Raw genomic sequence first — 10,328 nt, 5'->3', positions numbered from 1 at the left:
CTTTAACGATAAGGGCTTGAGTTAAGTGCACTTCAAAGAGAGCAAAGGGTGTAAAATGTAGGTGACACGTCATCAGCATTTGTAAACGTGTTGTTTTATTTAAAGGCATGGGTAGTGTGTAGGTAAAGCACTGTCTCAAAGCATCAAACCTCTGGGGTTTGCAGTGACCCCGCAGCATCTGTGCTTTTACATTTGTTTCAGTAATAAAATGAAGTAAATAAATATTAGCAGTGCTGTGAGGAATTGATTCTTAGTGCTGTTTACTTTGGTGCTAATCATCTCAGCCAAAACTCAGACATAGAAGAGTCCTAAGAAAAGGAGCAGGCATCGAATGTGAAACTGGCACGTTCATTCCAGAGGAAAAGAATCTCTGCAGCGAATTGTAATAAAAAACCTGCAATGCATATTTGCAAAATGTGACTCAATATTTCTCCTACGAGGAATTTGTAGTCCATTTTCCTTAAGCATATGAATTAATGCTTTCCTCTGTTTTGAAGTTCAATTTAAAGATGCTTTCAGGAAAGAGATGAAATTCTGAAAGCCTTGAAATATTCTTGACTTTGGAAACTTTTTTTTTTTTCCTAAGGCAAAGCAACCATTTTACTAATGGGAGAGTAAAGAAGTATCACAAATTAGCCTGAAAATTGAATACTTAGAAATAAGGGAAAAGAATTTCAGATTCAGGTCTAAAACCCTGTCCCAGAATAAACTGCTTTTATTTGCAAGTTCCGGAGCAGGAACTGCCTGCCTAGTACTCCATACAGAGCGCAGGATTTATTTGGGAGGAGAATAACCACTGATTTTTGTCATCTTCAGTTCCTTTCTCGGGCTTTGAGCTGCACAAACTCACATACAGTGCATCTCTTTTTAAAGGCTCTTGCTTTCAGGTTAAGTTTTTCAGGAGCTGGTAATGACTCATGGAAAGTTTTTGCAGGTAGCCTAGCTGGAGCTGTGCTTATACTTCTTCCATATGTCCTGTTCTCCAATAAAAAATACCCTTCAATTCACAGTCCTCAGGCTCGATTTTGTTCTTTTGCAAAATGAAACCTGTGTGGTTCATGGCTGCAGGGCGCTGGCTCAGCAGCCTCGAGCGGGCACTGCATCTGCCAACAAGGGACTCAAAGGAAACTGATGATTTCCAGAAGCTGCTATCTCCTCGCAGTGCTTCTGTGTGTAGCACTCAGCTCACAGAGGAGCTGTGATGCCCTGGCACTGCAATGGAGGCAGACAAGCAGCACACTTCCCCTACTTGTTTTCTGTTCTCTGCAGAGCAAAGCAGCTGCTCGGGCAGATCACCATTGTTGTAGAGTAAATGCTAATTGAAAAATAAGCCATTTTTCACCCACACTAAAAAACTAGGAAATACGAAGTCGATCTCCTGCCCTACAGATATGGAAACTGCAGCTAGTAAGGGCTCGGTTACATTTAATATTGCTTTTCTGAAAAGAAAATGTGGCAGCAAAAAAGTTCCACGAACAACCACAGCTGAGCCACAGCTTCCTCTGCCTTGTGTCAGTGAGCAGCACGGTAGGTAAGAGAGAAGCAACTGGCAGACGAGTGACAGAGGTGTCCGGAGGAAGCCCTCCGGCTGGGGCATTCCCACTGAGACAGGCTGGGTGTGGGGACAGAGGCTGAGCTGAACGAATCCTGTTTTGGGACCGCAGCCTAAAGAGGCACAATTAAATTTTAACAAAGCATTTTGAAAAGTGAGGTTAGAGCTTTGAAATGTCCATCCCACAGCTGTTTCTAGTTTATTTCTTGTTATTGAGCCCGATCTAAAGTCTGATAAATAATAACTCCAGGAAAGTAGAAAGAAGAATTTGCTCAGGGCTTTAAATCTTTCCCACATTTACCGTTTCTCTGCCTTTACCATTTGTTAGCTGACAGAGCACCGAATTACAGTCTTCAGCTATGAAACATCAATTATGTAACAATTTGTCTGAAAACAAAAGGATTCACTTACATAAACCCTGCCTGCCAATGAAAGAGAAATTAAAAGACAGGCACATTTAATTGGGGGATTTTTTCATGTATTTTGTTCTGTACAGCACACAGCACAGAACTTGTCCCCAGTCCTATCCATTTGAACTCCTTCCTGGTAAAACCCAGCTTAGTTCTTATGCTAGTTTAAGGAGGTTTTGCTCCTGCACTTTTTTCCTCCTTTGTGCCATGAAAAATAATGATATCATTTTGATGTTTCAGTCCCTGGATAGTTTTAGCAGCTCCAACTCTGAGGAAAACAACAACAACAAAAAAAACAAAAAGAGTAACTATAAAAAAAAACAAAACAGGTGCAGTCCTTCTTTCAGTGGGATTTAAGTAGAATAAAATCCAGTTTATCAAGGAGATTAAGCACCATAATTGCGGTGCTATGTTTTTACATTCCCATAGACTTTCTCAGAAGAACTGGCTACTTCCAACCCGTATAGACACCTGATGAATAAACACGGTTAATCCCTCATCCCCTTGGCAACCCTGGGACCAGGACAGACTGGTTTTGCTGTAAGCTGATTTTTTTTCCCGAAGTTCAGTTTTCTGACAGACTTGGTTTGCAGTTCACAGTTGTGTGCAGATATTTGTCCCCCCCTCCCTTGACTTTGAGGCTCCCCCGATGCACCTTTCCCATAGCCCTGCAGCTGTGCCGGCCGTGCCGTGTCCTTCCCTGCTGTCCCTGCCACAGTGAAGCCATCCCTCCTCGGACACCAGGCGGGTCATTCCCTGTGCAATGAGCAGAGCAGCTCTCAGCGGCTCCCCGCGTGCTGTGCCTTACCGAGAATGCAGCTGCCCTCCGTCTTGAGGGTGTTTGGCACCGATGACCTTTCCAGCCCCGCTAACAGCGACGCCGCCTTCTCACTCCTTTGGCTGATCTTCAGCCCTTTGTGGAAATTAGCCCATTTGAGCAATACCGTGGCAAATCCCCATGGCGTTGTGAAGTGAGCTCAGGTCTGGGTGATCTGAAGGGATGTGTCGGTGAAATGCTGTTTCCAGGCATTCTCAGTCGTACTGAAGTTAGCACTGAGGAAGCAGTTTCCAGGGGCTGTGCTGAGTGAGCTTGTCATCCCCCACGCTTTTGTGCGCAGCCCTAACTAGCTGCATCTTTTAAGTAACGTCCCAGTTATTTTATTTGGAAATTTCATTTTTTTATCTGCTACAAGTTTCCTGTATTTCTGTAGTTGTTTAATTGCCCCTCTGACAGAGAAGTTCCTTACAATCCCTGAGAACCAGTAATACAAGTTTCAGAGCCCCTCGACCCGTTATTTCCTCCAGCAGTCAGTACGACACACAGATTTATTTCAGTAATAGCAAAGTCGGCTGAGGTTTTGTTTTACTTTATTTCAAATGACTGTCAGACACAACACCCACATCTCCACCCATACCCATCGTGTGCTTTGGGTGAAGAACAAAGCAATACACTGCCCGACAAGCAAAAATCCATAGGAATTGTACCAGGAATACAAGGAAAAACTCTTGAATAGAATAGAATATGTGAGTAAATAAAGCTTTTCTACACTCTGCAACAAGATCATTTCTCCAGAGAAACACTTTCCGAAGACACAAGAGGTAACGTATACCAACATATGCAAATTCATGCAGCTACACAGCACTGTCTTTCCTATTGTAATTAGATTTTTTTTTTCTTAAGGGGGTGAAATTCAGTGAGGGTTTTAGATTTCAAAACTCCACAGCTTATAGCGAGGTGCAAGTGGCAGATTGTTCTGAGATTAAAAATAAACAACTCCCACCTCATATTCCTGTGCACCGTTCTCGTGCTCACCCATAATTACATATTGTACATCTAGAACGTGGTTACATAAATTGCAATTAGGATGATGCTGATGAGATCAGAGGGAAATAAAATTAATTAGAATGCAATGAATGCAGCTGTTTGGTTATACTCCCACCCTGCCCACCCATCCTGTACTGAACCATTTTCTGTCTCTGGTGCTAACGCTGGTGGCAGAGGAATGCCCGAACAGCTGAAATGGAACCGTATCTCACATTTGTGTTGGCGTTAGCGCTCAGCTATATCCCGGCACAATTCTACTTTCACCATCCATCTCACAAAAAAATAAAAATAAAAATTAGCTTTTACAGTTTACTTTTACAGTCGTGGGTTTCTCACCTTTCATTTATCAAAGCAAAGGCATTTTCAGAGACTAACATTCAGGCGCAGGCTGAAAAATCTGGAGCCTCAAGACTGAAAAATGAAAAATGAGAGGAAAAGAAACTTGTGATTAAAGTCCTGATGATGATTTTTGGTCGACTCAGAGGTGTTAAATCTGTGAGACTGCCTTCACCAAACACTCCGTGGTTGCAATTCAGGTTGACATTTGTCAGTTAGAAGTCATTTTGGGGATCTGAAGGGCCAGCAGTTAAAGTAATACTAAATTTAAGAAGCAATGGGTCTTTCTTTAAAATGTTTGGGCAAATGATCGTGCCTGAAAAATCAAGGAGTCTTCATGCAAGATTTTTTCACCACTGTGATCTGAATCACGTGCTATCTTTGTATTTTTTTATTCCAGAGCAAGTCCTTCCCCTGTGCTGCACTAGGATGGAGAAGAGCTTGCAGCAAGCCAAGCAAAGTTTAGCTGTGTGAGTGCATCAGCCCTAGGGCTGGCATCCTAATGAGGACAAGAGCTCTGCTCTCATACAAAGAGGTCTAGTTCCCCCTCCAGTCTGTTCAAAATATTGTTCATTGCTTCCAGCACAGCGCTGCTACAGACCCTGCTCCCTCCTCTCAGCATCCAACACTGAGGAGAGGAAGTACCTGTCGGGGTGCTGCGCGTTTTGCAATGTGACTGTGCAGCACGGGGACCTCTGCCGCTTAATTACGACCGTCGCCACCTTTTCCCCTCTTCACCCCTCACCCTCAGCCCGTGTGCCTCGTGGAGCAGTGCCGAACACCCGAGGGCTGCACAGCCTCTGCCCTCTCATGCCTCAGCCTGGCATTGCTGGGCAGGACAGGGCAGGGCCTGGCAGGCTTCCACGGGTGGCAGCGGGCACCAGGCCCTTCCAGCTGCCCCCCACTGTTCCCCATACCTCACTAGCCTCTCTCAGCTGCTCTCTGTTTCAGATCGCTAAGCCAGGGGCTGTCCAGAGGGAACCCTTTGTAAGGGTGCTGAATGCACCGTGCTCACACTGAGTCCCACAGTGCCGTGGCGGGCGCCATCTTGGCGGCGTGTGCCCATGAACGGGCAGTGAGCATGGCAGTAGGCCAGGGCATCTCCTCACCCTGACAGGCGCTGCTTATTCCACACAGCAGCCACTTCAACTCTGCGTTAGGGTTAGGCAAGAGCTGTAAAAAATGCACGTTTACTGGAATGAAAAGTGTTTCTGCTGACCACAGCAGTTGCTCCTCGTGCTGAGATGACAGGTGCCAGTCAGCCAGGTGACAAGGACAGGGCAGGCAGGTCGTGGTGATACGTCCCTGCGGTGTCACAGTTCTGCTGGGGTGGGACGCAGAGGGTGGAAACCTTCCAGCACTGCTGCATCTTGGCAGGGCATGGGGAAAAAAATTACGTAACAAAATCTTTTGTTTTGTTTTCCAGGAGAAGACTGCCCCCAGCCCATCTCGACATGAAATTCGGGCAGAGAATGCAAGCTGAGTGAAGGAGAGAAGTCACCTTTCCACAGAGGAAACAACGGCACACTGAGCACTCGTGGTGCTCAAGGAACATCCCCTCAGCCTTGTTGGTCTCCTATGCCCATGTGCTTGTTGGAATCGCAGTGCCTGGCATGAGACGTCTGGGTGCAATGCCATGAGCTGGTCAGTTCCCCCTTATTTACTCAGTTATGCTCAGTAGCGCTGCAGAGCAGCTAAGGCACAGGGAAAACAAAGTTGTTTTCTGTTGTTTCTGTTTCAGCCTGGGCAGGGCTAGACTGCAGCAAGTCTTGACAACTCTCCTTGTTCAAACACAAGTCTTTTTGCTTTAATTAAGTTAAGCTAGGAAAAGAGTTAAAACTGTGAAACTGTTAATGAGAATGAATCTATGCTCTAGTTTCCCTCTTCACTGATCCCATATTACTCCCAAATTGGAATGTTTCTTCTGTTAAATGCTTTACATTTAGAGAGAGGAAAGGATACTGAGGGTCTTAGCCCCATCTTCCCATTCGGAGGACTGCCGTAATACACAAATCAAAGTCCTATGCTAATATTCAACTTAATTAACTGTAGGAATTCAGCAGGCAGCTTATAAGGCAGTAATTTGAACACCAGGCAGCTGTACCTGTGAGCAGCACCACAGAGGCAAAGCGAGGGTACTCATCATCACTGATACATGTCCACTTATGTAGGTATTAGATGGGAAATGCTAGGGGTTCTTAGTGTCACTCTTTCCTGAAGAGTAGCAGATCCATACATACAGAGATGAAGATAGATGTGCAATCTGATTGATTTTATTGAGTAATAGTCTGAGAGCTACATTCGTGAATTAGAAGAAAAACAAAACAAAACAAATCAAAACCACAAAACCCATCCCCCCAAAAAAAAAAAAAAATCCAAATATCCCCATATTTTGGGAAACAAGCTGAAGAAAACATTCTACACTGTAGAAGACAGCTGTATCTGCTGATATCCATGTTCTGACATCGGAACTGAGCGGCTGCAGCTCTGCAGCGTGGAGTCCTAAAGCCTCAACCAAAAGAGGCTTAATAGTAACAACATGGATATATTCACCACCGGGAAGATGTTAACATGTTAACAAAGACTCTGGGATACCAATCTGGTATAATCAGCAACATACTGGGTTCCTATGAAAGATGTGGCATTTGCTCCTTAACATCAACTTTTAGAGAACTTTGAAAAACAAGGTTTAAAACTGCTTACAGTACACCTTTCCTTGCAGAAAAGCACAAAAATCAGAGTTCAATAAAAACTGGATAGATGATCACTCTTTTGACTGGATTTGATTAGTTGCATAACTTTGGCAAGATTATCACAGTGTGATCCAATTAAACTTTCAGGATTGTACGAACACCGGCACCACATGAATCTCAGAATTAGACAGCTGAGCTCCTCATGCACTCCTGCACATCTCTGACACTCCGCAGCCTCTCCCCATCCCGCTCAGTCAGCGTTCTGTCCTTAGGGTACTACTTTACCCCATTGACAAAGCAATGCCATGCAGACAGCCTCCTGGCTCTGCTCCCCCTGCAGGGACAGCGTGTCACCTTGTCCAACCCCAGGGATGCAAGCGGGGATAATTCTACATAAAGTCTCCCTTTGTGGCATCTGAAATAAAAACCTTTTCCCCAGAACTGCCACTGTTTTGATAGTGAATTCCACGCTGAGTTGTACAACTGGTTACTCAGTTCTTTGGCTGAATTTAAGAATTGCATTTAAAAGTTACTCTACGTTAGAGGCATTTAGAAAAGACATTTATACCTGGTACCGGTACTCTTTCAAGTACTCTTTTAGCCTTGTTGGCAACGGCAGCTCCCAGATCTGGTTCGTACATTTGTTTATAGTTATTCTGCAGCGGTGTTGCAGAGACGGGGCTGACGTGTACAGGGGTTTGTTCAAGTAGAGGTGGACCGTCCCATTCGAAGGCGTTTCGGTTCTGTCCTTGCACATCAGAACGTAGTACTCGATCAAGTGCACGACGCTGTTGAACTGCTTGAGCCTCGATCTGACGCAGGTGATGGAGTCCAGCCTGAACTTGCCGTCCTGGTACTCGATGCGCAGGTTGGTCGGTCCCGCCGAGGTTTTGACCGAGATGGTCAGCAGATACTCGGAATGCGAACTGTCCCTAACCAAAAAAGTCCCTTCGGGGGCATCCTGCAACCTCTCCTTGGCTTCGGCAACGCTCATGTTGCCCCAGTACCACCCTGGTAAAGGAGGGGAGAAAGCACAGATCGATTTGCTGCTGGCTGTCTGTTTAACAGCCTGCTCCTTGCCCGACAGATCTGCACTAACCCACTTCTTGCGCTGCTCGCAAGCTGGAGTCCTGCAGGCATCGTAAAGTTTTATTTGCCATAGAAAATAATTTGCCTTACGACGCGTTTCCTTTTATCGCGTCCCTCGGGCCGGCGGCTGTTGCTAGACAGTGCGTGCACGACCCCCGGACCCCCCACCCGCGTCCCGTGGAGTCGCTCCGTTCGGCGACACGCGGGAACGGCCCCGCACCGCGTGGCCGCAATGCCCGAGCGGCTCCTCCTGGGGAGAGGGGAGCGAGAGGGCGGATCGCAGGGGCGCTCCCGTCCCGCACCGCGCACCCCTCGGGCGGCGGGCACGGCTCCGGGGATGCCGCCGCTGCCCGCTCCCCGTCGCCGGACCGCCCGGCGATCCGGGCTCCCGCCGGGGCGCGGCGCTGCCGCCGCTTTCGCTTCGGGCGCTCGGAGCCGCCTCCGCGGGGCCGCCGCCGCGCAGCGCCCCGCGCCCGCCCGCCGCTCCCGGCGGCACCTCCGTGCTCCCCTAGCCGCCCCGCTTACCTGCGCGCCGCAGCTCCTCCATGGCCGCCACCAGCTGAGCCGCCTCCCGGCACTCCTCTGCGGCGGGCGCGGCCGCCTCCGCCGCCCCGGGGCTCCCCCAGCGCGGCCCGGCGCTCCCCGCGCTCCGCAGGGACTCGGCGGAGCGCAGGGTCATGGGGGGCGGCGGCGGGTCGGGGACTCAGCGCCGCGCCGGGGGCATGGCCCCGGCCCCGCGGCCGCCGCCGCCTGTGAGCGGAGAAAAGCGCGGTTATAGCGGCGGCCCCGCGGGAGGCGCACCCGGAGCGGTTCCGCGCGGCGCTTAGGGACCGCCCCGCGTTCATAGAGGGACCGGGGAGAGCGGGGTCTCGGCCTGGGCAGCGCCGAGGGTGGGGGGGTTCGGGAGCTCACGCGGGTCTGCGCCCGGAGACCGCCCCGGATTGAGGCGACGCCGGGCACGGTGAGACCTCGAGGAACGGGACTGGGAGCGGCGCGGGGCAGCGCTCGGCGGCTCCCGAACACGCGAGTCGCGGCGCGCCGGGGGCGGGGACGCGGCGCTTTCCCCGCTCCATTAAATTGGGATATCGGAAAAGAAAAATCGCCTTCCCGTCCGCCCGGCTGCGGGGACGGAAAAGCCGCGAGCGACCGCTGCACCGCTGTCACCTCGCGGCCGAGCCGGGGCCGGGCGGTGCCGGCGGTGAGAGGGCGGCGGGTGCTGCGGGGGCTGCGGTGCAGAGCGCAGTGGATCCCTCCCGCCGCACGGCCCGCGGCGAAGCTCCGAAACTTTTCCCGGAGCTGACTTCGCGGCGCCCGGCACTCGCAGGTGTCGCGGGGCCGCAGGCGCAGGTGGGGAACCTCGGGAAGGAGACGCGAAGGGGACGGAGCGGTCGCGAGCCCCCCCCGCCCCGCGCCCGCTGTCGAGGAACGCGCGGCCCCGCGGCGGGCGCTCGGGGTCGGCACTCACCCGGGCTCGGCGGGACGGGGCCTCCCGCGGGCGGGGCGCGGCGCTCGCTCGGCTCCCGGCGGCGTCAGGGGGCCGGCGGCATGGCGGGGCGCGGCGGTGCGGGCGGTGCGGGCGCACGGCGGAGCGCGCTCCCTCCCGCAGCCGGACGGACACAGACAGAGAGGCGGGCGGCTACCGCCGCGAAAGGAGGAGGAGGAGGAGGAGGAGGAGGAGGAGGAGGAAGAGGAGGAGGATCGCGCTCCGGGGGAAGCACCCCCCGCCCGCCCCCTTCCCCGGGAGCGGGCAGGAGCGAGCGCTCCGCGCGCCTTTGATGAGGAGGCGCGGGCATCCTCCCCCCGCCCGGCTCCATACAAAGGCCGCTTTCCAGGAACTTTCCAGGAACCGCATCATGTGACAGGACCCGCTCCGAGCCGCACCGCTCCCGGGCCGCGCCGCTCCGCCGCATCGCCGCGCAACCCCCCTCTCCGCACGGGCCGCCGCTTCGCACCGCGCCGCACGGATCGCGCGGAGACGCAAGGCCGCCGCCGCCGCAGGTCAGCGCCCGCCGGGGAGGGAGGGGGGGGGGGGGGCGGGCAGCGGGAGCTCCGCGGCCGCGGCACCTGAGAGCGAGGGGGGGGGGCGCGGCCTCGGGGCAGGGAGAACCCGGAGGGGGGCGGGGGAGGGGGGCGGTGCGGGCGCGGTGCCGCGGAGCGGCCGCGCGGTGCGGGGTGCGGGGAGGTCTGACGGGGAAACAAAAGGGAGCAAAGAGACAGCGGCCGCGGCTGTGCCGGGCCACCCTGGCGAAGGGTGGGGATCGCCCTCAAATTAACCGCGGTGTTGGGAAGGAGATAATTTTCGGGTCTGAAAGAGGATGGAATCGGGGTTGCATTGGGCCGTTAGGCTTGCTGTAGGCCGGTATCGGTCACAGCAAAATCAGATCTACAAATAGTGCGTGTGTGTGTGGTGGTCTGGTGGGGGG

At 52.3% G+C, this 10,328-nt stretch overlaps 1 protein-coding gene and 1 long non-coding RNA gene across 2 annotated transcripts in view; one reads left to right on the top strand and one right to left on the bottom strand.

Annotated features, from left to right (window-relative positions):
* Nucleotides 1–6,380: 6,380 nt before the first annotated feature.
* SOCS2 (suppressor of cytokine signaling 2) lies at nt 6,381–8,504 on the bottom strand. The gene is made up of 2 exons (XM_042889479.1): nt 8,431–8,504; nt 6,381–7,827 (listed from the first exon to the last, which is right to left on the bottom strand). The coding sequence occupies exons 1-2, from the start codon at nt 8,450–8,452 to the stop codon at nt 7,379–7,381; spliced, it is 471 nt and encodes a 156-aa protein (XP_042745413.1). The 5' UTR covers nt 8,453–8,504; the 3' UTR covers nt 6,381–7,378.
* A 1,344-nt stretch (nt 8,505–9,848) lies between these two features.
* The window catches only part of LOC122190035, a 16,088-nt gene continuing 15,608 nt past the window's right edge, over nt 9,849–10,328 (top strand). The window contains exon 1 of the long non-coding RNA XR_006182063.1: nt 9,849–9,903. This is a non-coding gene — a long non-coding RNA (uncharacterized LOC122190035). The remainder of the gene's footprint in view (nt 9,904–10,328) is intronic.

The sequence above is a fragment of the Lagopus leucura genome, unplaced genomic scaffold (assembly GCF_019238085.1).
Source record: "Lagopus leucura isolate 7727_CA_CO unplaced genomic scaffold, USGS_WTPT01 Super-Scaffold_100159, whole genome shotgun sequence".
Classification (NCBI taxonomy): Eukaryota; Metazoa; Chordata; class Aves; order Galliformes; family Phasianidae; genus Lagopus; species Lagopus leucura.
Note: the sequence above shows the minus strand (reverse complement) of the source record. Positions and strands in the feature narration are given on the sequence as shown.